Source organism: Delphinapterus leucas, chromosome 6 (genome assembly GCF_059928025.1).
Source record: "Delphinapterus leucas isolate spDelLeu-1000000601 "Yukka" chromosome 6, BTC_Dleu_Yukka2, whole genome shotgun sequence".
Taxonomy (NCBI): domain Eukaryota; kingdom Metazoa; phylum Chordata; class Mammalia; order Artiodactyla; family Monodontidae; genus Delphinapterus; species Delphinapterus leucas.
Window position 1 is genome coordinate 104,752,612 of NC_143134.1, and position 24,772 is coordinate 104,777,383.

The 24,772-nt window shown below is 53.7% G+C and overlaps 1 protein-coding gene across 8 annotated transcripts in view; it reads left to right on the top strand.

The window, feature by feature from the left end:
* Positions 1–24,772, top strand: part of RGS3 (regulator of G protein signaling 3) — a 127,837-nt gene that overhangs the window by 43,602 nt on the left and 59,463 nt on the right. For all 8 annotated transcript variants that reach the window (XM_089913640.1, XM_089913636.1, XM_089913637.1 and 5 more), the window contains 5 exons: positions 378–574; positions 3,595–3,678; positions 8,948–9,059; positions 15,244–15,287; positions 21,089–21,211. In XM_089913640.1, the coding sequence (XP_089769766.1) occupies positions 378–574; positions 3,595–3,678; positions 8,948–9,059; positions 15,244–15,287; positions 21,089–21,211 (560 nt within the window). The remainder of the gene's footprint in view (positions 1–377; positions 575–3,594; positions 3,679–8,947; positions 9,060–15,243; positions 15,288–21,088; positions 21,212–24,772) is intronic.

The window sequence follows — 24,772 nt, forward strand, 5'->3', positions numbered from 1 at the left end:
GGCCCGGTGAGGTCAGATCTTCTGATTTTTTGAATCTGAGAGATTTTCTGATTTTTAAATGTACGAGGCCAAACCGATAGGTCTGATTCAGGTCCTGGGTCACCAGATGAGGAATGCTGCCTTTATCATTGTTGGCGGTTCCCAGCTCTGTCCTTGCCCTGGAGTTGCTGGTTTACACGTTAGTATCTCTCACAGAGTGTGAGGGGATTCCTTCTGAGGTCTCCCTGTCTTCTCAGCACCTTGCTCAGGGCCCGGCGCATGGTAGCTGCTGTTGTTAATGGCTGTTAATGGACTGAGACTGTGTTGCCTGTTTCTGCAGAGGCATGCCTCTGCGGGGGGGTGGAAGTGCCTCACGGTCCCCCATCTCTGTTCCACAGAATCAGGGAGCCCCAGTAAAGGGAAGTCTTACACGGGCCTGGGGAAGAAGTGTCGGCTGATGAAGACGGTGCAGACCGTGAAGGGCCATGGGAGCTACCAGAATTGCCCGGTCATGAGGCCACATGCCCCACACTCAAGCTATGGCACCTACGTCACCCTGGCCCCCAAGGTCCTGGTGTTCCCCATCTTTGTTCAGGTGAGCTGATGACCGACCCCAAGGGCTCCCTCTGGAGGAGGTGAGAAAGAATAGGGTCCTTCACCCCGGGACTCAGAGATGGTACCTCGTTCCAGGTCTGAGGACCCCCTTTTGGGAAAGACAAATAGCTTTAGGGGCTCAGGATTCCGGGGGTTATACTGAGGGAGCAGAGGTTTCCAGAAGGAGGAACAGGAGAGTGGGGGCAGGGAAGCTCGGCGACAAGCGGGTCCCCCTCCCCCTCCCCTCCCCCCTCCCCTCCCCCTCCCCTCCCCCTCCCCTCCCCCCTCCCCTCCCCCTCCCCTCCCCCCTCCCCTCCCCCTCCCCTCCCCCTCCCCTCCCCTTTCTCTGGGGCCATTGCAGACACGCTACAGCTGCTGGTTGTATTGTCACAGGGCCTGTGTGCTGAGGGTTCTGCTTCCTGGCTCCTCCAGTGCTTTGTTGTTTGGAGATGACCAAGGGAGAGAGCCTCGAGGTCTGGCATCTTGTCTGGCCATCAGACATCTTAGCAAACATGTCTGGCCAGTACTAGCTGGTGGCCTGAGATTATTTAGATCTCCCTTCCCCTGCTTTTCTCTCTTTTTCCTTCTCTTCCTCCCCATTTCCAAACCTTTATTTATTCTATCACCCAGATATAACCAATGTGAGCATTTAGATATCTTTCCTGTGCATATACATATTAAAAAAAAACCCAGACAGATCTTATTGTACGTTTTATATCCTGTTGCCTTTTTTAAACAAGAATTGCAGCATGAACATTTCCTACATCATTAAATATTCTTTGAGACTGTGTCTTGTAGCGATTGGACACTACTATATGGATGTACCATATTTATTTAACCAGTTCTCTATTCTGTTCAGACACTTGTGTTATGTCTACTCTTTTGCTACTGTAAATAACTCTGTGATGAAGATCCTCATGCGTGAATTGCCTCTCGGATTATTTTCCTTGGGGGAGATTCCAAGAAGCGAAATGACTGGGCTATGGGTCATAAACATCTTAAAGGCTCTTTATGCATATTTTGACAAATTGCTTTCCAGAGAGACTCTCAGTTTATCCTCTCATCAGCAACCTAGAGGGGACATGGCCCCAAGAGCTTCATTTCTGACCATGCCTGCCTTCTCTGGTCTCCCTGGCATCCCATTCCGGGCCTGTCACTGGCCAGTGGATCTTAGAACTCATACTTTTATAGGACGCTCACAACGCAACTCTGGCAGGTGACGCGCCTCTCCCCAGACAACTCTGTGGGCAGGGTCTGCCCTTTGCCTTTCTCTTGGTCTCTTCTCTTTCTCGGGATGTAACCACAAAGGTCTTGGAATCCACGGGACTTACTTTTCATTTTTAAATTTTTACCAAAAAAATTAGTTTTTAAAAGTTATAAAAAACTTTTGAGTTGTAAAATATATACACCAAAAATGGCATAACACTTAAATGCAGAGTTTAACGGGTAATTATAAAGCGGATATCGACTAAGAGAAAGGACTAGACCATTGCCACCACTCCAGAGGCTGTGTATCTCTCTTCCTGATTACGATGCCCCCTCCCCCCGAGACATACCTACTAGCATGACTTTATGATAATCATTTCATAGCTTTTCTTTAGTTTTACCACCTATATGTGCTTTCCTAAATGACTTCTTTTTGAATATTGCTTAATGAAACTATATCTCATATCTTCTTTTGGGCCTTGCTTCTTTTGCCTCACGTTACTTGTAAGATCCATCTTGGTTGTTGTGAGTAGTTGACATTTGTTTTTGTTATCTTTCTTCCAGCACCTTGCTTGGTGTCAGGTGCCCAGAAGCCATGTTATAAATGTGCATTCACGAGGATAAGCCCTGCTGGGTAGTCCAGGGCTGAGGGAGGTTTCTTCAGGCTGTGCGGGGGCAGGGCTGCACCGTGGGTATGGGGCAGGGTCATGTGGTGGGGTGAGAGGTTTGGCTGAGACTTGGTCCCTGGGAACTGACAGCTGAGAAGGACTCAGTTAACTCAAGTGTGTTATGAATGTAGAGCGGGGACTGGCCTGGCCTTGAAGGGACTCAGGTGACCAAATCTGGCATGAGGCTGTCAGGATACTGCCAGAGGCGTCCTGAGAGCCTGGGCGTGACAGCATGAACAGGACAGATGGGGGAATGTGGGGGCCGGGAGCGCCCAGGAGCTCGGTGCAGTGGGGGAGCTGGGGCGGGCTCGGGTGGTAGGGTTGGGGGCGGGGAGGATGGCAAAGGCCGACCATGTGGTTGGACTTCCTGCAGCTAGTGTGGGAGGGTGGGTGGGGAAGGTAGCGGCAGCAGTTCCGCCCAGGATGAGCGTCTCTGTCTTTCTGTTTCTGTCTGTGTATGAGGGGGTGTGTGGGCTCTTGGGGTGTTGGGGCAGGGCTAGCGGTCTTCAGTCTTATGTGGCTGGCTTTGGCAGGCTGCCTCCTCCTCCCCTCCCCTCCCCCTCCCCTCCCCTCCCCTCCCCTCCCCTCCCCCTCCCCTCCCCTCCCCTCCCCTCCCCTCCCCTCCCCTCCCCTCCCCTCCCCCTCCCCTCCCCTCCCCTCCCCTCCCCTCCCCCTCCCCTCCCCTCCCCTCCCCTCCCCTCCCCTCCCCTCCCCCTCCCCCTCCCCTCCCCTCCCCTCCCTCCCCTCCCCTCCCCTCCCCCTCCCTCCCCTCCCTCCCCTCCCCCTCCCTCCCCTCCCTCCCCTCCCCCTCCCTCCCCTCCCCCTCCCTCCCCTCCCCTCCCTCCCCTCCCCCTCCCTCCCCTCCCCTCCCTCCCCTCCCCCTCCCTCCCCTCCCCTCCCTCCCCTCCCCTCCCCTCCCCCTCCCCTCCCCCTCCCCTCCTCCCTCCTCCCTCCTCCCCCTCCCCCTCCCCTCCCCCTCCCCCTCCCCTCCCCCTCCCCCTCCCCCTCCCCTCCCCTCCCCCTCCCCCTCCCCTCCCCTCCCCCTCCCCTCCCCCTCCCCTCCCCTCCCCCTCCCCTCCCCCTCCCCTCCCCCTCCCCTCCCCCTCATTGCCACCAGGCCTCTTTGAACTGTCCTCTTTGTTTTCAGCCTTTAGATCTCTGTAACCCTGCCCGGACCCTCCTGTTGTCGGAGGAGCTGCTGCTGTATGAGGGGAGAAACAAGGCTGCCGAGGTAAGACACTCACATTTCCCGGGTGGGGTTTCTGGTGGGCTTCATCGGCCATCCTCCAGGCCCCTAACTTTCCTCTCTTCCTGATGGTCTCAGAATTGTACAATTGGGGTAGAAAAGACCGGAAAAGGCCTCCATGCCCTCTTTACCAAATGGCTACCCAGCTTTTTTTGGTATATTTCCAGTGATAGGGAACTTGCCACCTCTCAAAGCGATAGAGTGCATCTTTGATGGTTAGAGAGTTTTCCCAACACCTAATGACGTTCCTCTGTTTCTCCCATCTTCCTCTAAGGAGCAGGAGAGATGGCATTTCACCCCAGCTGTGATGAATGACTTTGTGGGTGAGAAGATAAAGCTGTTAGCCAAAGAGAATTTTAGAAGAGCACCCGTTACCTGGGTTTTTGGGTGTATATTAACCCAAATCCAAAATCTTCTTCTGAGGATTAAGTCTGTGATCTCTCTTTGGGATCTAGCTCTGCCAACAGAGACCTGGGTGTGTAGGTCATGCTGCTTTTCCTGGGAGCTGGCCCCGGCTTATCTCTAACTGGGGGGATTTCACTCGCCCACACCATCCCCAGAGCTGGCCAGGTTCCGGCTCAGTCTCATGAGTTTAAATCTACTTGGGAACAGAAGTTGGAGCTCTGGGGTCTGACTGGGCTACCTGGGAGCCTTGAAGAGAGGGTAGGGGGCTTGCCTCCGATCAGGCCCTGATTCAGAGCTGGCAGTGTGGCTTGGCTGAGTTGAGTGACAGCTTGGGGTGGTGGAAAGATCAGGAAACTTGGAGGCAGAACGCATGTAGCCAGCTCTTGCTCCGCGCCTGGTTCACTTACGACTTCTTCCTTCTTCCTCAGTCTTCCCATCGGAACAGTGGGGTGTGTGTGTGTTTGAGGCAGCAAGGGCAGGGTCTGAGGTCAGCTGATCTCTAAGGGCCCTTTCAGCCTCAGCATTCTGGGACATTTTATGTAGTCGTGACGAAAGCAGGCTGCTTTTGTTTTGTTTGTGAAACAAGCAGACCAGAACTCATATTTTCCAAATGAGCGTTGTCTTTCAGGGGCGCTCCCTGGGGAGACTGCAGGATTATTTCTACCACACTGGCGTTGCTTACCACATTTCTGGACCTCCTCTTCGGGAACTTTCTTAAGAACCTTGGCATAACTTCTGAATTGCCTCTGTGGGAGTAAAACTTCATCTGTTGCGGGGGATTTGGGTTTTAGGAACGAGAAGTCCTTTGGAGCTATGCTTGGTGAATAAGTGTGTGGTGGAGCTCAGTCAGGTAGCCAAAGGTAAGAAACTGAGGTGTGTGGCTATAAACTCACAAGACTCAGAAGGAGGCAGTTAGAAATGGCAGCCACTGTGGAATACATTCATATGTCTCAATGTGCTCTTTTCTTCCCCTACTCACTCACCATTAAGCCTGCAAACCTTGAGCACTTTTTATTTATCCTCACTGTGCAAGTTTTCCATTCTTGATCCCAGTTAACTCTCACAGCTTCCCGAGGAGAGGCACATTTGTCCCTACTCAGTAGATGAGGAAACTGAGGCTCCAGTGAGATTTACTAGGACCTGAGGTTCTCAAGACTCCTAAAAGATGGAGCCATGATTAGCACTTGGGATCTCTCTGGCTCAGCAGTTCTTTCCAGGATCCCATGCTGGCTCTGGTGTGTTTGTTTAGAAACAAACCAACAAACATAAGCTGAAGCCAGGGCCTGATGATGGTTAAAATCTGTCCAAAAGCTCTTTGCCTAGTGGGTCTTCGGAGCCCTAGAACTAAGAGACCCCTTTTGACGGTTGAAAGAAATGATTTGAACACAAGGAAAAATAATGCATTTCTTTTTCTTGAAATATGATAGGAAGCAAATATGTGGCTGTTAGTAGCCTGTCGTGTTATTCAGGCCAAAAATATAAACCAATTCAAGAGGGGTTTGGCGAAGTTCAGAGAATCGCATCGTGGCTGGGCCCTCAGGAGCCGTCCATTCTAATTGCTTCCCTGTAACTTTCCAGCTGATTGTTCTCCATCCAGCCTCTTCTTGAGTCTGCTGAGGGAGCCCTCCCGGCAGTGGTTCTATTACCAGAGAGCCCTAAATTGTAGAAAGTTGCTCGACAGAAATCTTTGTTCATGGAATGTTCCCCCTTGGCTTGGTGTCCCTTCTCTTCTCTGGGCATGCTCTGCGAGCTGATCCAGTCCCACACCGTGAACTGCCCTCATCACACGCCCTCCCGGAAGTCACCAACTTGATTAACGCGCCCTGAGATCAAATCAGCGTTTTGGTACAGACTCATTTCTACATTCAAAGAATGGTTACTGAGCATCTACGATGGAGCCAGGCCCTGTGCTGGAGGTTCCAGGAGTCCTATGGGGCACAAGACAGACATGCCCTCACTTTACACACTGACTCATTAAGTTTACGCTCGGGCACCAAGGCCTTTGCTGCAAACCCTGCCCTCAGGCAAGATTCCTCCGAGGAAGCTTGGTTAGGACCACGTGGGATTAGTGGTGCTTCAAGTCTCAAGGATTTCCTAACCAAGCGATTCCTCGACTCTTGAGCCTTTGGGAAAACAGATGTGTCCTTGGAACAAGTGTGGGGAAGACAGCTGGCGGCCCCCAGGGCCTGCTGTGGGAAGCAGAAGGTAACTGGGCTGTGGAGATGGGCGTCACTTCACTGTGGGCTGCTGTGGCTCCTGCGGGGAGAGAGGCCTGCAGGGTGCTGGTGAGACGGAAGAGGGGCCCACCTGCCCTCCTCTGGCACCCTCGCCTCTCTGCCCTGTCTCCCGCTGTGCAGCAGCTCTGTCCTTTCCCTGACCCGGCTTTTGGGGAAATTCTTCGTTCAGGCCTTAATCACTTCCTGTCTAGACCACATTCTCAGCTCTGGGAATCTGGGCCAGAGCAGCGACCTGGGTCTTTTCTCACCTTGCTGGTGCCTCTTCTCCACTTGCCATCCATCCATCCCTTTCTGGGCCTGGGTTGTTTTTTGAATTTTTAGGCTCCTGACAGACTATCTCCCCTGACCCTTCCCCTGCCAGCTTCCCTGTGGGTCCAGAGACCACTTCCTGGTTTCCACTGAGTGGGTCAGGGGACCCTGAGGGTTTGTCTTGTGCTTGCCTAGTGTAGAGCTTTCTCCTTTCCACTCACTGGACGTTGAAGACTTCTCCTCAGACAACCAACCCCTAAACTCCTTCTGAACTCTGAGATCACTTTCTTCCCTTCCCTTAACTTCTGTCTCCTTTGTTCCTCTTTTTTGGCCCCTGCTTGGATTCTTTCACATTCAGGGACAGGACAACTGTAGGCACATTGCTACCTCACCATATTGTGAGAGCTTTGCGGTCATCCAGACCTGGGCAATGGTCTCTGGCTGTGTAGCCTTGGACAGGTCACTTAACCTCTCGGTGCTGTAGGGTCCTCACCTATACATGAGGGCAATGATGTTAGTTACAAGTGAGGATCCACTGAGCATAAAGTAAGTGCTCAGTAAATGGAGGCTTCTGTGGACTATGCTGGGTCAGGGCTGTGATGGGAAGGGGTTTGGAGAGAGTCACTGCCAGGATGCCTTCCAGCCCAGGGTTCAGGAGCCCTTGTGTTTGGTCCCCGTTAGATAAGCCAGAGCCCTGAATGCCTCCTGCTCAAGAATGCCCCCTATTGTCTCTGTGGCCCAGATTCCCTCAAACCTCTGTGTGCCACGTAGTCCTTTGAAAAACACTTATGTATTTTTAAATTATAAAAGTAACATTCTCATTGCAAACTAATGCAAATTAAACAGAAATGTATAAAGTCAAGTCCCATTCCCCACAGTGAAGACTATGATGAGTATTTTAGACGTTAAAAAATGTATAAATACAGACAGGTTTACAGTTTGGTTTTATGAAGTTGGATTATACGCTAGGTATTTTTTGGACATTGCACTATTTTGATTTATGATGGACAGATTTCCATTTCTGCCCACTTGGCTCTACTTTATTCTTTCAATAGTTGCATAAAATTCTCCCACCTGAAGGTAGCATAATTTAGTTTATCCATCCTCTCTTAATGGGTGTTTATGTTCTTTTTTAAAATTACAAAAATTTGTAATGCTGAGAACATCCCTACATGTTCATATTTATATGTCCTTGTAAGTATTTCTATAGGCTAGAGTCATAGAGGTGGGGCTGTTAGGTCATCTTTAACAATCTGACAGCTAAATGTCAACATGTTGGCTTTTTAAAACTTTGTCAACAATCCAGCACACACTCATGTGGCCCTTCGTAGTGCATGCCGACCTTCCAGCGGATTCTTCTTACTCCAGGTGAGATGAAATGTCAGATTTTGACACCTCAAAGGGAATTCCACAAAATTAATAATATTCTGTTTTCTTCGGAGAATCTAAAATAGGGTTTTTATTGCTTTTGACTAAAGGCCACCGCAGGATTTACAAAACAAAGAACAGTGTAATCTTTACTGGCATTAGAGGATCAAGTGGATTTTTTCTTAGCATAAAAATATGCTGAGCATGCCTGATGGTTTACCTATAATGTCTAAAAATATCTTTCTCCTTTATTTTTGGAGCAGCTAGTGTATAAAAGAGATAAAAGTTCTGTGCATGTCTGTGTTGGAGCATAAGTAACTGGCTTTTTCTTGAACTGACTGTGCGTGAACACAGTTAAAATTATCTACAAGGAATTTGGTAAGAATACTCACATTGCATGATGCTTCAAATTCACTGTCTACACAGACCTTGTGAAAGAAGCCTGTAGGGAGCTGGGCAGGGACGTTCCCCCCTGTTTGCACAGATGAAAAAAAACTGAGGCAGAAGGGATTCAGCAGACTTAACCAAGTGTTCATGGCTACTTAGTGGGACAGGTGCCTCGACTTGACTCCAAGCCCAGTGCTCTTTCAGCTGGACATTTAGAGGAGAATGCAAGCAAATGTGGCACGTCCTGCAGCTCAAGGGTGGCTCCAAGCCAAGGGCACTGGGCTGGAGATTGCAGAGGCGTTTGGTCAGAGAGGTAGGCCTGTGGGGTGTCGGGCTGTTGAGAGGCTGGCAGAGGCCGTCAGGAAGCATGGAGAATGAGGATGAGGGCTGATTTTTGTTCTGTTATGTTTCCGACTGTGAGGAGTAGGCAAAAGGGCAGCCTTGACTGCAGGTCAGGTCTCTGCCCTTGGCTCAGGCCGCGCTAAGCATCTACTCCTGGTTATGCCCGAGATGGTGGAGACCCGCTACCTGGGCTCCCGCGGGAGGCTGTGGCTTCTGGCCTCCGGGACAGCAGAAGAGCGAGCTCTGTTTGCTCTCTCCCTGTGCAGGTGACGCTGTTTGCCTACTCTGACCTGCTGCTCTTCACCAAGGAGGATGAGCCAGGCCGCTGCAACGTCCTGAGGAACCCCCTCTACCTCCAGAGCGTGAAGCTGCAGGAAGGTGAGTGCATGCCTGAGATGCCCTGGACTCCCTCTGCGCTCTCCCCGAGTCCTGCTCTGGGCAGCATGGATGGGATGTGTGCCCCTAGGTCTGGTTCTCAGGCACTGGCGTTCCAGTCTAGGCTAGCAGGCCCCTGTACACCCTGAGCTTTGCCAGGAGGCATCTGCTCCAGTGAGGTTTCAGGGAGGCTTGGGAGTGGAGTGGGAAAAGCGCTGGCTTCAGACAGACCTGTGTTCAGATCTTGGCTCTGCCCCTCACTACCTGTGTGACCTCAGGCAAGTTCCTCAACCTCTCTGAGCCTGTTTCCTCATGCGTAAGTGAGGGCACCAATAGTATCTCAGAAGGTTTTTGTGAAGATTAAATTAGGTCGTTTATGCAAAATGGCTGGCCCACACTGTGTGCCCAGGCAACACATCCGGGACAGGAGCACGTGGGAGGGTGAAGCGAGTCTCTACCCCACACTTGCCACGGTGCCCTCCCCTCCACTCGGGAATGGGAAACCAGCGGGAATATCTGTCGAGTGGTTTGGTTTGGCGCCTGAGGTCTCTGCTGAAAGGGACTCAATTTCCTCTCCCAGATTATGAAAACAACACCAGACCTGTTTGAGCATGGGTGACAGGGGCAGGGAGGAAAATATTACCCAGTGAAAGAATTCTGTTTTGACGGGTTTTGCTCCAGGAAAACTTCCTGCCTGTTTGCAAACCCGGCCTGCGTGCTCGGTGCCCCCGCTGTTCTTCCTCCTTAGAAACCCAGGGTGTGTGAGAACCTCCATTCTCGCAGCCCCACAGGAAGTCGCTTACAACTTCTCCTTCTCTGCCTCTGGCTTTCTCCTGCCCACTGACCACTGCGGCCACTGAGGGGAAAAAGCAAGTCACCTTGCTTGGGGCCAGCCTCTCCTACAGGATGGGCTGGGCCTGACCAAGGTCATGGGGAGGAACAGCCCTCTGAGCAAGTTCAGCTGAGATCCTGGCATTCCAAGGAGCCCCCCATTACCTGCGGGAGCGGGGTGAGCGAGAGCTACAGTGACTTTGCCCTTGGCTTCCCCGCTGCCCTGCCCCTCCCTCTGTCCCTCACGCCCAGCTTCCCCTACACACCCATTCTCCCGTCCCTCCCACCCCTCTGCACACACATGTACTCACACGCCTGCCCACCCCCAGCTCCCACTATCTAGGACCCAGTCAGATTTGAGGGGTGCTGGTGGGGGGCTGTGCTTGGTAATACAGGCTGATTGATTATAAGAACCATCACACAAGTCGGGCTCATCACACAAGTCTGGGGCCTGCAAGCCCAGGACCCTGGGCAGCTCAGCCTCCTGCTGAAAGGAGGGAGGGGGAAGAGGGCTTTCAAACTGGCTGAGCATTGGGTGCAGGTTGGGAGCCACAGGGCAGAGGAAGAGCCGAGGGCAGTAGCTGGGGGCGTGAGGCCCTGGGCTGGCTTTGCTGCTGACGTGTGGTGTGGCTTCAGCTGCTCCTTTCTCCCTTTTCTGGGCTGCGGTTTTTCTGACTGTGAAACCAGGCTTGGGCAGTCCAGTGTGTTCCCTCCCAGACCTGACGTGCCCACATGGACCCCGAGGTTGCTCTGAGAAGCTGGACAGTGCTCATTTGTCTGGTCTCCACCCCTAGCCCGGGTGCGGGGAGTCCGCTGGGAATTGGTTGGATCTTCCCCTCCTGGAGGCCCCAGCCTAAGGCTTGAAGTGAGAGGCAGGGTAAGCACCATCCTCCACTGGGCGGCGGCTGGTCAGGGTGGGTGACGTGAGGCCTTGGGGCGTGGCAGAGAAACCTCCCGCGTGCCGGGTTGCGTGTGAGCGCCAGCCTGTGCGGGCATGGCCTCCTGGGGCTGGAGACTGTGGGTGGCCAAGACCAGCAGTGCTCAGGAGAGATGACCACAGCCCTTGGAGCCTATTGGGTTGGCACGTGAGGGTGTGTGTGTGTGTGTGCGCGCGCGCGCGCGTGTGTGTGCGTGCGTGTGTGTGTGTGTGTGTTTGCGCGCGCCTGTCCTGGCTGGCCGGGCCGTTGTTCTGGTACGAACTGTCTTGCCTTTCTCCAGCAGTGTCAGTCAGCAAACACAGCGAGTGTGGCTTTCCATGGAGCCAGGGAGCTGCTGGGAGCGAAGGCAATGGCTCAGAGACACTGAGCACTCAAGGTGCACATTCCAATGCTTAGATGTCTTTTCAGGCACTTGTGGGGAGCCCTTGCCCCGCTCCCTGAGACAGCCTTGGGGGTCCCAGGGTTTGCAGAAGTCCGGTGACCACCTCTCCAGCTGTCGGAGTTGGAGCCGCAGGACCCGGTGTCCTGAGTCCTGATGTCCGCACTCCTGCCCTCCTCCCCGCACCCCCAGAGACTCGCTGCAGCAGCAATGGCCTGAGCGAGGCTTTTAAGAGATGCATTTGGGGCCTCAGCTGGAGCTCCTCTTGGCAGGATGGTCTCTGATTAACATTGCTCATGACTCCTAAGGTTTCTTGTCTCTTTCAAATCAACATGTGCGGAAAGTTCAGTTTGAGGCAGAGAAGATGGTGAACGAGGAGCACACCCAGCCTTTCCTGCAGGCTAGGGCTGGCGAGGGCAGTTCCCTGGCCCAGGAGGATCTACCCCACCCAGGGACCAAGGACTCCCTTGTGTGACATGCCTGATGCGTGCTTGGCTCTGCTGGCCAAGCCTACTCCCAGGGCTGGGCACGGGCACAGAACATCGTGGGTGCCCAATGACTGTTTGTTGGGTGAATGAGTGTAGGACCCAAGGGAGATGGGAAGCGTGGCCTCAGCTTGGGGGCTGGGGTGCACTCCTCCCTCAGGGCTCCCGGCTGGTGGCCACTTAAACCTTGCCCACCCTCCTCCTGCCCAGCTTCCCCCGAGCTTCAGCAAGGCTGAATGGCAGTGTAATGGGAACAGGCGGAGAGCTGGCGCTAACAACTGGGACATCTCCGGTCAGCCGGGGCCCATTGTGGTCTCTTCCTGCCTCTGCCGCCCACTGGCTTTGCTGTTCTTTGTGTTTCTGCCTCCCGGGTGGCCAGTATCCCACCCACAGTGTGTCTTCCTGACCTGCTGTGGTCTCTCAGGATGGCCTGGAAATGTCCAGCTGATTCTTGGGTTCACCATCCACCCTGAGGAGCCCAGGCGCCCCATCTTGGAAACTCAGCTGCTTAGGTCCAGGCTGCTGGTACCCTTGGAGTTAAATTTAGTCGGTAGACATTTTCTGAGCACCTCCTCAGAGCCCACCTCAGTGCTGGCCGCCAGGGTGAGAGCAGAGGAAGAGACGCATACATTCCCACCTCCGGAGCGCATGGCCAGGTGAAATGACAGATGAGTAAACCGGGAGAGGGACAGAAGTGTGACATAGTGGTCAGAACACAGGCTTTGGAGGCAGGCAGTCCTGGGTTCAAGTCTCAGCTCTGTCACTTGCCCACTGCATGCCTTCTGCAAGTTGTTTTCCTTCCCTGGGCCTCAGTTTCTGCATCTGGAAAATGGGGACAACAGCCCTCCTGGCCTGTCTCACAGGTGGGGAGGACTTGGTAACTGGTTGATTTGGGGATCTCAGACCAGGCTTGAGAGGGCTCTGGGAAAATGACAGAGGGGCCAGACCTGGGCCGGGAAGCCACCTCTGGGCTCCCCCCAGCCCATGACTGGGGATCACCCTTGCATAGCCCATGGTCCATGGCCCACATTCCTTGATGGGAAAGAGGGTTCACCCAGGAACCAAATGGCTCCTTGTTAAATTTCAAAATGGTGAAAGTGGTTGGAGTGTTGGATGGAAAGCCCGAATGTGTGCTGCCTCACTGTCCCTTTTCCTTTACACCCGCCCCCGTTTCCACACTCTGGAAAGTCCAGAGCCCAGTCCAGTGTTTTGGAAGGATTTCTGGTGGAGCTGAGGTTTCTCTCCTGGGCCAGCCACGCTGCAGCCTCCTTTTCTGCAGCTGCAGCTCCTTACAGGCACCCTTGGCTCCTGAGCCTTGCTGTCCTTATTTATGAGGCTCTGAGCCATGCTGAGCGCTGCCCGCATTCTGTCCTTCTCCCAAAGTGCTGTCAGCACAAGGCCGTGACGGGGAGCAGATTTCAGTGAAGGTGTGCAGTAACGCAGGGGTGCCATGGTGGGGTGTCACGGCACAGAAGAGTTTCAAGGCGATCCGTCAGCGATCCCTCGCCACTGGGAATATGTCTTAGGCTGCATCCCCCAACCTTGGCCTCCTGTCTCCCTGAGGCTCCCATCTACCTGGCTTTCCCCTCCCTTCTAGAACCTTCTCTTCTCTCACTGGCAGCTTCTAAAACCCAAAATTCTGTTATTTTCTTACACAGATCTTTTTGTTTCTCCCTTGGCACTAAAGTCTGCTTCTAGAAAGTCAAGGAAACGTCCCAGTGTGTTTTCTTAAACAAAAGAAGCCACCTCCCCTTGTCTCCACCCTCAGCAATGCAAGGAACTGGCAGAAGCTTTGAAATTAGAGGTTTCTTAAACACGATGGACTTCTTAGGCAGGGCTGCCCCCTGCCCCCCAACCCATCTCTAGGTGGGGAGAAGCAGAAGGATTTATTCTAATTCCAAAGCAAACCCCCATTTACTTATGAGCTATTTTCATCTAGCTCTGGCTGACATCCCTGGCCTTAGGGATAGATTTGCCCAGGAAACTGCCCATATGCTTGCTCCGAGGGGGCCTGGCCTCCACCCACGTGAGGACCTCACTCACTACTTTTCTTAGGAATAGGCTTGACCCACCGTCTCTGTTTTTCCCTTGCCACCTCTACTTTGCAACGCATTTTGACGCTTTCTTTGATTCAGGTGTATGTTGAGGGTTCTGCGTTGAGCCCAGCACTAGTCCTGTTTCCTTGAGGGGACAGGTGCCTGGGTAGGGCCTACGTGGTGGGCATTTGAGAGGCAGGTGTGTAGTGGTTCGGAGCGTGAGCTCTGGGACCAGGCTTCCCGGGTGTAAATCTGGGTTCTTCCCCCTTCTACCTGAGGCATGTTACTCACCCTCTGTGCCTCAGTTTTCTCACATGAATCATGGATGATAATAACCCCTGCCTCATAGGGGTTGTTGTGAGTGTCGAGTTTATGCACATGAAACATTTGGCGCTGTGGTTGGCACACAGCACTGGGTACTCTAGACCCCTATGGCAGTTTAAGTGTTTGCCGTTATATGTGCAGTACGATTGCTTCCCTCAAAAAGGATGACCTGCCTGGTGAGGTCGAATGCTTGAAATACAGGAAGTTCCTAACCAGCCCTGGCCTGTGCTCAGATGAGTGGCCCACGGGGAGTGCTGCCAGGTTCTGAGGAGCAGCCTGCAGCAGTCAGGGAAGGCCACCTGGAGGAGGAGGCGGGGCTACCTCACAGTTGCCATCCCTTGAGCACAACTTGTGCTTCTGCATCTCCATGCCTTTGCCCGTGCTGTTCCCACCTCCCAGAGTGCCCTCTCTTCCCACCTTGAGTTCAAGCTCAGAAGGGTCCCCCTTTTGTCAGGAAGCCTTCCCTGACAGCTGTGGGTCATCTCTTGGCTCTTGTGTTTCTGCAGCAGGCTGACCAAATCATCTTCCGCCTTAGGGTAGGTATCCCGCCTCAGCTTCTCTGCTGGAGGAGCGGGGAGTGGGCGACAGGCCCTCCCAGCTGCCTCCCGGGTGGAGAGGGTTTGGTGAGTGTTTGAGTTTGGGATTCTAGACCAGGGGTGAGAAGGCTCTAGGAAAACACACTGAGGGGTTGGGCCTGGGCTGGGAAGCCATCTCTGGGCTCCACCCAGCCCGTGATTGGGGATCCCCCTGCATAGCCCATGCATTCCTGGGTGGCTCCTTGTTGAATTTCAAAATGGCAAAGGCAGTTGGAGTGTTTAAAAGAAAACCCAAGTGTGTGCTGCCTCCATGTCCCTCATTGCAGGGGACATGGAAAGGAAGAGGCCTCCTGGGATGGATGACAGCTCCCTGTACCCCACTGCTTGATGCCCAGAGGGTGCTCCTGGCTACCTCTCATAGGGTGAGAGCTCAGTATTCCTTGGGTCAGGCTGACCTGCAGGCAAAGGCCTTACATCTGTATCTCAACCTAATTAGATATTAAGTGGGCTTTCGTCCAGAGATTTCCCTGCCCCTTTCTTCTTTATACAGGAAGTACCACACACAGCCCTCTGGGTGAGACAGCTGGCTGTGCTTAAGTAAACAGCTGAGACTCTGTAACCAGTTCTAAAGCAAGTCTTACTTTTTGTTCCCTCAAAGGTTCTTCAGAAGACCTGAAATTCTGTGTGCTGTATCTAGCAGAGGTGAGTCCTTCCCCCTGAATCTGAAGAGAGAGATCTGTGTCCTGGTGCTTGAAGGAAGATGTTGGGCCGGGTTCTAGTGCAGGTTCTGATGCTGCCTCCACACCAACTCCTGCAGGGGTTCCAGGCAGGTCCAGAGTGGCAGTGTCCTGCTCTGTGGAATGGGAACAGCAACCCCTGCCCCTGTGTCTCTTACCTCCGTGTAGAAGAGCAGTGGACATGAAGGCGCTTAGAGGGGACAGAAGGACACTGTGGTCTCCTGCTTAGGACTTCCTGGTCTCCAGCCCCTGCAGGGGGCCACAGTGAGGGTGTGGCCTGAGAGCCAGGCATCACCCTATTCACTTGGTAGTCCTTCCTCTATAGAGCGCCCTGATTCTTGTGCCCACCTCTTTCCTCCTCTCTTTCTAGAAGGTACCACCTATGTCCCCTCCTGCAGGGTCTTGTCAGTGTTTCAGAAGGCCTGAAGGTAACTGTACCTTTACCTGGGCCAGATAATACAGGTGGAAGAAACCACCTAGCGTCTGTGTTTTGGGCTGGAGTGACGCCCACTCCGTGTGATTGATGTTCCTTAATTCCTTAAGACTGGTTACCTCAGTCTGACGAGAAGCTCAGCTAGACAGTGTGCCTTTGCTGAGCAAAATGGGGGCACATAGCTTATTGCTTGATATGGTTCGGGAGATAAAATATCATTACCAGGTGTTTAATCAAAGAGGGCCTTGGTGATGAAAAAGTTGAGAGCCACTGAGCCATACAAATTTTTTCAATTTTCAGCAAATTTTCTAATCCCAGCCTTGTACCTCTGCTCATATGAGTCTGCTACCAGTTCCAAGCAGGGATTTATTAGACCCATTCCTTCCCTCTGCTTCTGCTCGTCTGTCTTACTCAGTAACAGTCCTGGGAAACTGCCTATTCTGTGGGAGAATCTACACTGGCCACACGTTATGGGTGAGGCCTGGTCTACACTGGCTGGCCAAGAGGAGTACACCATTTTGGGAAGGAATTTGCATGTTGTTTGTGATTGGAAAATCATTCCTTCAGTTCCTGGCTAAGATAGGAGGTGCAGGGCTTCAGGTGAGTCCCTTGGGTGAACACAGACCCCTGAGGACAAGACAGTTGATGAGAAGTTAGCTTCAGGGGACAGCAGGGAATCCAAAGGACAGTGGACCTTGTCGGAGCTGAGCTGGGGACCCTGGCAGCCTAGAATGGCCACTCGAGGTCCAAGAAGGCATTGACGTCCTCCCCTGTGTCAGCATATCCCCACCGGGCATAGGAAGTAGCTGGTGGAGACCCTTCAGGTCCGGCATGAGTTCATTTCCCCGGAGCCGAGCGAGCAGCTTAGGAGAAGCTGTGAGGCAGGCTGGGAAGAGTCAGAGCATTTACCTCCCCAGCCTCACCCATCTGGATTCCAGTTCTCTGCAGCGGGGCCTGAAATGAGGCTCCAGGTTCTTTAATGCCAAGACAGCTTCCTGCCAGGCTGGGGTTATTTTTCCCAGAGAAAAGCACTTCTGCTCCTTGGTTTCCAGGGAGCTGTGACCTCCTACCCCTCCAAAGATTGATGAAGGGATATTGATCTGGGACCTTTTATTTCAGTAAAGTGTCAGGTGACCTGACCCCAAGGGGCTGGGTGTTTGAAGATCACAGGCAGCTAGAAGCCTCTCTGTTCTCTTAATGGGCTGCTCTTTACGAGAGGCATGTCTGTATCACAGGGAAGACAAGATCCCTGCTTGCCCTGCGGCCTGGAATAGGCTTGACAACAGTGGTTTTGGAACTCATGGGGAACCCCAGACTCACGTCTTAGTTGGAACTCCCAGCAAGTGGTTTCTCTTCATTGCCTAACGTGCAGGTAGTGTCCAGAGAAGAACCAGGGCAGGGCAGGAGAGTCAGGATTTCGGGACAGTTTTCCACTCTGCATTGAGAAAGCCCCAACTGCCTGGGGGGCAGCAGCTCTGATTGTTCCCCAGCAGTAGGTCCTGGTTAGTTATCAAGTGGGTGGGATTGTTCTGAGCAGTCCTTGGCCCTGGGCCCTCTATTTCCCTGCACAGGTGTCCCTCAGCCCCTACAAATCCATGGGAGAGATGCAGCCCACGACTGGCTGTACCAGGGGCGTCGGGTCAAAGGCCACACAGGTCAGGGACCATCCGCTAACTTGGAATTTGATCCTGGCTCCATTAATTTAAGAGTTTGCTCTTTGGGGTTAGGAAGACCTAGATTGGAATCTTGGCCCTGCCAAGATTGAGCAAGTCACATACTCATCTCTGAACCAAGGCTGAGGAGTCCTACCTTGTAAGGTTGTTGTAATGATTAAATGAGATCCAGTAAGATACTGTGTCCAAGGCACTTAGCACAGAACCTGCCACACGGTTAGTGCTTGATAAATGGTAGCTATTATTTCTGTCAGCTTCCTAACAGGCGGAGAGCTTTTCATATTCAGTTACTCTCCATTAGAGACATCACCAATGATTTATTGATCCTTTAAAATAAAAGCTAAGAGGAAGATCTCACATTTTTTGTAATGTACATATACTGTTAAACAAATGAGGCAAGATCGAAGGCTCTGGAGGAGGCGGAAGACAGACTTTGAATCCCTCCTCTCCTCAGACCTCCTGGGGCTGCTGACTTCACCTCTCTGAGCCTTAGTTTTCTCATCTGAAAAACGGTAACAGCTGTGTTTTTCCTTCCTCCCTATGTCATTGGGTCACTGAGAGAATTGAATAAAATGAGAGAACATCTGTCACAGCAAGTGAGCAAACGTAAATTGTAGTAGAAGAGGTTTTAGGGTTTTTGTTTGTTTGTTTGTTTTTTCGGTACGCAGGCCTCTCACTGCTCTGGCCTCTCCCGTTGCGGAGCACAGGCTCCGGATGCGCAGGCTCAGCGGCCATGGCTCATGGGCCCGGCCGCTCCGCGGTATGTGGGATCCTCCCGGACCGGGGCACGAATCCGCGTCCCCTGCATCGGCAGGCGGACTCTCAACCACTGCGCCACCAGGGAAGCCCCGAGGTTTTAGTTTTTACAAGGATAATATTAATTCAGGAACAAGGAGGTTGAGGCAAGATGGGGGTTTTAAAGAAGGCAAGGGGAGCCATGTTTCTAGTTGGAATTGGGGATGCTCATGTTTGAATGCAGAGGTCTGGGCCCAGTGCTGTCACGTCTGGTGGGCTCTGTGCTTAGCTAACCACGCTGCAGTCAAGGAAGCCCTGCCTCTGAGTGAGTTTCGTGAGGATGCTTTCAGGGCAGCTGACAACCTTGGCCTTGGAGCCTGATATTTGGGGGCACAGTGTCTGTCGGTGTTGAAACTGATCAGTCGGATCGCAGAGTGGACCAAGAGAGACGGTTCACGTGCAGGGGCAGCCAGGCAGGCAGCGGGGGCCCCTGATTCAGACAGACTTAGGCAGATGGGAATTCAGCCTCCCTGGAGGGAGCTGTCTCCATGCTCCCTCTCTTGGCCAGGCCAGCCTCCAAAACTTTAGGCAACACTTAGAGAGGAGCCTTGGGAGCAAGGCCCTCCCCAAAATGTGTGCCCATCTAAAACAGCCAGCCCTACCCCCCAGCCAGGCCTAGGGTTAGGTCCTTGGTGCCTCAGATGCCTTCTTGAGATCATGGATGGGAAGGTGCTTTTTAAAATTGATACTTAGATCAAGGGAATTATTATTAAGGCAGAATCCTGCTTCAGAACAGAAAGAGAGGAGGAAGTTGGGGCTCAGGGAGATAAAGGTAGAGGCAGGCCTGGGAGGCTCGGACCAGGACCAGATTTGTGGAGTGATGGCCTTTCCAAGCAGGAAGGGACCACAGTCCCTGCCCCAACTCTCCCCTAGCAGGGGCAACACAATGAGACGGGGAGCAGAGGGCCCTCTAGTCAGCTCCTGCCCCACCTGGTTTCTCCCTGGAGCATCTTGGGGTCTTTGCTGGGTGTGTCCTTCCCCTGCAGTGGGCTGGGGGTTCTGGGAAGTGGAGGGAATCAGTTATTAAGTGGGAGGATTGCCTCACCACATCCACTCAGTTCCCTGAAGCCAAGAGGTGGGGCTTTCTTCCCTCTCTCCTCTGATGCTTTTAGGAAGAACAGCTTCTGAGCACTTTGGGGCTGGAAAGGAATGGCTGGCACCCTGGGAACACTTAGCATGGGGGGTGGCCCTTCCCTGAAGGGGAGCATCCCTGAGGGTTGGGTTTGATGGCAGGTAGACTATGTCCCCAAATGCTGTTAGATGATGCTGATAACCACCCCAGCTCAGAGCCTTTGCATTTGCTGTTCCTTCTGCCTGGAACAGTTTCTCCCTAGCACTTTCCTGGCTGGCTCTTTCTCTTCAGCCTTTGCTGGAGTGCTGCCCCTTCAGAAAGTCCTTCTCTGTCTGTCAGGCTCAGATAGGACCTCTCCCTTTTGGCCTTTCCACAATTTGTAATTACACTGTTTAATTGTTTATTGGTTTATTGTCTCTGCCCCCATCCTGAGGGCAAGAACTCAGTCTCTCTTATCTCCCTCTTCACCCCCAGGGCCTACTACAGCCCCTGACACAAAATAGGTGCTCAATAAATATTTCTTAAACAAATGAAGTACTAATAACAACAATAGCTGCTGTTTATTGAGGCCTGGGCTATTGCTTGCCCTCCCAATAGCTCCGGGAGGTAGGTGATATCACTGTCATTCCCATTTTACAGGCTTTCCTGAGGTGACAGCTAGGAAGTGGCAAAGCTGGGATTCAAACCAGGCCTGTCCAACTGCAAAACAAGGAAGGACTGCGTAGAAACACTGTCTTTTTCTCTGTTCCAATCCATCCGGCTCACGCTCTTAGCGCCTTGGATGAGTTAATCTAATCGCAGTCCTGTGGGGTTATAATCAGATTCCAGCGGAGACAGAAAGAGCTAGCCATTCCCTCCTCAGAGCGTCCTGGAGAGGATAACACTGGGCATGCTGTCCCGCCCCTCTCCGCCCCCAGCACATTCTGACTCCTTCGGGGCGGGGCCGACTCCCTGGGTCCCAGCCGCTCCCTGGTGCCTGTAAGCTGGCCTGGATTTGACCTCATCCCGGAAGTCCCTCCAGGGAGCCAGAGCTTACTGAGGCCTTCACTTGCCAAGCACTGCACTAGGCCCGGCTGAAAAAGGCCTTCCTAGAGGGAGTTTCTAGTCTAGTTGGGGAGACAAGACTGCAGCATTTAACAAGGTTAAATAGCAAAGTGAGATTTAAATGACAGCAGTGGTAGAGACTTGCACTCAGTTGAGCTGAACAGCCGTTGATCAGACCCAGCTCACGTGTCAGGCAGTAGTGGGGCTGTACAAGGCCACACAATTGCTCCCCAAGGACTTTCCAAAGGGGCCGGGTCGCTGTCTGGGCGCCCGTCTGACCTTGGCCTTGTGATCACATGAGTGTGCTGAGGTGGGGCAGAGGGGTTCTGTGAGCCCGGGGAGGGGTCCTGGCTCCATAGAGCATCAGAGGGGCGGAGACCTTGGCCCTCTGGGTTCCCCACGTGCTCCCCCAGCTGCTGCCTTGTGCTGCCTGTCCCCGGGGGTGACCTCACCATCGCAGTCGGTGGCTCTCCACAGAACTCCACTGTGTTGGGAACCGCTGCCTCCCTCCTTTCCCCCAACCCATGGGCACACGGCTTGCCAGCTGGCCCCTGAGCCAGCTTCCCTGCTCGTCTGGCTGCCTCGATGTCACCGGGGATTAGTGTGCATTTGTGGCTTTTAGCGGTCACTCCCCTCCCTGCTGCAGCCTCACCCTCTGGAGCCCAGGGATGGGCTTGGGCTTGGTCCTGGGAGCCCCTGAACCAGGGAGCAGCGCTGACTGCCCCTCTCTCTGTTTCCCCTGACATCAGAAGGCAGAGTGCTTATTCACCTTGGAAGCTCACTCGCACGAGCAGAAGAAGAGAGTGTGCTGGTGCCTGTCGGAGAACATTGTGAAGCAGCAACAGCTGGCGGCTCCGTCCCCTGAGAGCAAGGTAAGGGCCTTGCTGGTGGCCACAGCCCTGGCTGCCTGGCTCCCCCTCGGCCCGCCTGCACCCTTGAGCCTCCGAATTGAGCTTGGGACCAGCCCTGGCTTAGGACTTGGATCTGGGCAGCAAGCTCTTGGCAAGGAGGCCTGTGCTCGAACGACTCTCCCCCTTGGCGTGTCACTGGATCTACTGAGCGAGTTTGACGGTGCTCAGGGACAGCGACAGAGCCAAACGGAGCACGACCCATCAATTGTCGGTTCTGTTCTCTAGTTGGCCGACGGCAAGGTCTAGTTCGGGCCGGCCTCCCGGCTGCTGCCTGGCATGCGGCCCCCCTCTGCTATTGGGTGTAGGTCGTGCCCAGGGACGGTGAGCTCACTGGTGTTTAACACTGGCCCGAAGCAGACATAGTTGGGAGGAGACGTTTGCGGCAGAAGCCGTGCTGGTTCGATGCAGGCCACGGCCGGGTGGAGCCAAGTGGAGTTTTCTGGGGACTGGGAGCCGGCCGGCTGGAGCGTCAGGGAAGATTAGAGACTCCCAGCTGAAGCTGATCTGGGGCAGGCACCCCCTCGGCTGGTCCCGTGCCTGTGGAGGGCGTTGGGATCGGAGCTGGACTACAGCCTTCCCCTTGGTCCCCCGGATGCCAGGCCGAGGCACAGTTGTATTCCCCCATTTGTGAGCCACTCAGGTCCCTTCTCTTGCTGAACGTGTTGGCCGTGTTGGGATTTGGTCTGATTTGCTGCAGAGGGAGCCGTGGTGGTTGGTTGGCCGGAACCAGGGAGAAGAGGGTAAAGGAAAGCGAGCACCAGCTGGTCAACTCGCAGGCCTTGTGCTTCTTCCTGCTGCGTTGAGGGCCGCCCTGCGCGCCATGCATACGTAGCCCAATGGGGCAGTGGGGCAGGCTGCTGAGGACGGGAGGTGGGGAAGAGGCTGCTGCACAGCCCCTGCTGGTGGGGTGGTGGCGGACGGCAGCTCCTCAAATAGCGCCTGTCTGAGCATTATGTGATCTCAGACTCGACAGTTATCTTGTTTTACACTTGCCAGGGGCAAGAATAACTGTGATGAGGGAGGACAGCGGGCACAGCATGGACTTCCGAGTCACAGTCTGCTGCTGGCTGGCGGGTGACCTTGGGCAAGTCACTGTACTACCCTGTGCCTTGGTGTCCCCATCTGGGGCTAGTAGTTTCTCCTCCAAAGGTTGTTGTGCAAATTAAATGAGACAGTGCATACACAGTTCATAGCACAGTGCCCGGTATTCAGTAGGTGCTCTTGCTATGCTGGCTGGTTCCCAGTCTCAGCTTCTACTCCTCAACAGAGACTTGCCAAGGCTGTAGGCTGCCTGGCCCCCTTGATCCTGGGTCGGTCACAATCAGAGACCAGGCCACTTCCTCCTCACTGGGGTGGCCGCTGGGATGTGGCACGCTTGCACTTGTGTTCCTCAGTTTTCTTGTGTTTTAGGCTTAGCTCCTCCTGATCTGAGGAAGAAGTTCTTTCTGCCTCAGCTTCAGAGTTTGCTGGCTCTGGAGAGTGTTGGCAACAGCCTTCTCAACGCCCTGGGGAGTCTCTCCACTTTCAGTTGGGGGGTGAGGGGGACAGTGTGAGTGACTGAAGGTAGGCTGGGTTTCTGGCGCTGGTCGCCACAGGGCTGCGGGCTTCGCTGACTGACCCTTGAAGGGCCCGAGGGTTTGGGGCCTGGCTTCCGGGCCATGCCAAGATATATGGGCAGCCTGGGCAGGCAACAGCTGGACGTGTCTTCAAATCAAAACTCTTTAAACGTGTGCTTAATGGAGAAGCTCTGTGTTGGGCGTGAGGAGGGAAAAGACGGAGGGCCCAACCGCTGGGACGGCCTCAGGATTGCCCCCTCACCTGGGAGTGGGCCCTGCCCAGCTGGCACACCCCACTTGGCCCACGCTCCTTGAAAGGCACTCAGTAACCACTTTTTGTTAGGCAGGCCCCTTGGGGAGGATGCCCAACCTTCCCTACCCCCATCACACCCACTGGAAGAGTCATAGCAGCTCATTCCTTCTAGTCGCTTGCAGCATGCTTCCTGAGAGAAGTTCCCGTAAATAGGATTTTCTCCAGTCCCGTATGGTTCCAGGAGTGCTTCAGCAAAAAAAAAAACCTTAACCACCGGGCCCAGGTGGCTGTCCAACCGGCACAGGCCATCCACCTGCACTCAGCTCCATCAGGTCCTGGCTGCCTCCGAGGTGACCGTGAACCTCCTTGCTAAGGGCTGGGCCACAGCCCTTTTCCTAGGCTTGCTGTCCTCCAGGGGAGAGAGAAGAGGGAAGGCCAAGCAGACCTTGGACACTGGCTTCTTGCTTTGGTCAAGCAGAACACTTCTGCCTGAAATCTGTTTTGAGCCCTCACTGAGGAGCGTGACTTTTTTTTTTTTTTTAATGCCTTTTCTTTGTTCTGAGACTGTTCCGCCTTCTGCTGCAGAATGGAAACCGATGCCTAAGCCACTCCTTGTCTGCCCAACTCCAGTGCCTCTCTGGGGAAAGAGGGCTTTGCAAGGCAGCTTCCCAAACTCCTGTGCTGCTGCTTCTCAACCCTGTTCCTTTCAGCGGTGTTTGCTCACACTTGGAATGTGGGATTCTTCAAACATCTCAAAAAATGCAAAAGTTCTTCCCCAGTTTGCAAAACATGATAAATGTGATATGCCCTGAACATGAAATGCTTCTGGGGAAAGACAGAGGGAATTGGAGGAAGATGGATTCAAAGGACAGTAGAGAGGCAGGTGTGCCACTCCCTGCTGTGTGACCTTTGGCAACCGCTTCCCGCCATGGCGGTCCCATCTATGCATTGGTCAGGTGGCTCTTCGCAGCTCTTCAAGCTTTGTGATTCTCATGAAAGTTGAGGACCTAGAGTCGTCCAGTTATCCAAGATTTCTGTATAACTTGATTGCCTGTGAAGTGCGCTGCCCTTAGGGGCCAGGTCTACTCCCCTCCTGTCGGGGGAGAGGGGCAGACATAGGCTTTCTGTGCTGTGTCTGAGGTGCCTGTGACCTTGGGTTGCAGTGTTGGGGTCCCGGCTGGGGCAAGGACACAGCGAGGCGGGCAGCAGTCGACTGCATCCCGTCTCTGGGGCTCCACTGCCTTTCTCCGGCTCACTCCTGGCTGACCGCGGCAGGTGGAAGGCTGCTCCAGATGGGCCTGCGTGCTCCCTCTTTCTGTAGAAATAAATGGCCGGCTTCCTCTCCTCTCCCAGCTTCCTTTTTCTCACCACCCCGTTCTCCCTCATCAGCATTCTGCCCCGTTTCTTGCTTCATCGTCTATCCCTGGAGGGAAACTACCTGTCTTCTTTCACCTGGGACAACTTCTACTAAACTCCCTGCCATGGGGAACTCTGCCATGCTGCTAATCTAGAATAACTCACAGGTGGTCCTACCTGTGGCTGTTAAGGCTAAGCTAATAGGGAGAGACAAATGCATATTGTGTTGGTTATTCAATCAAATATAGAAATAAGTGCCTGCTCTGGGCCAGACACTAGTTTAGGTCCTTTATGGGGGCGGGAGGAGGGCTCTTGGCTGTACATTCATTGTCAGTGAACCTCCACGAGCTCCCACCA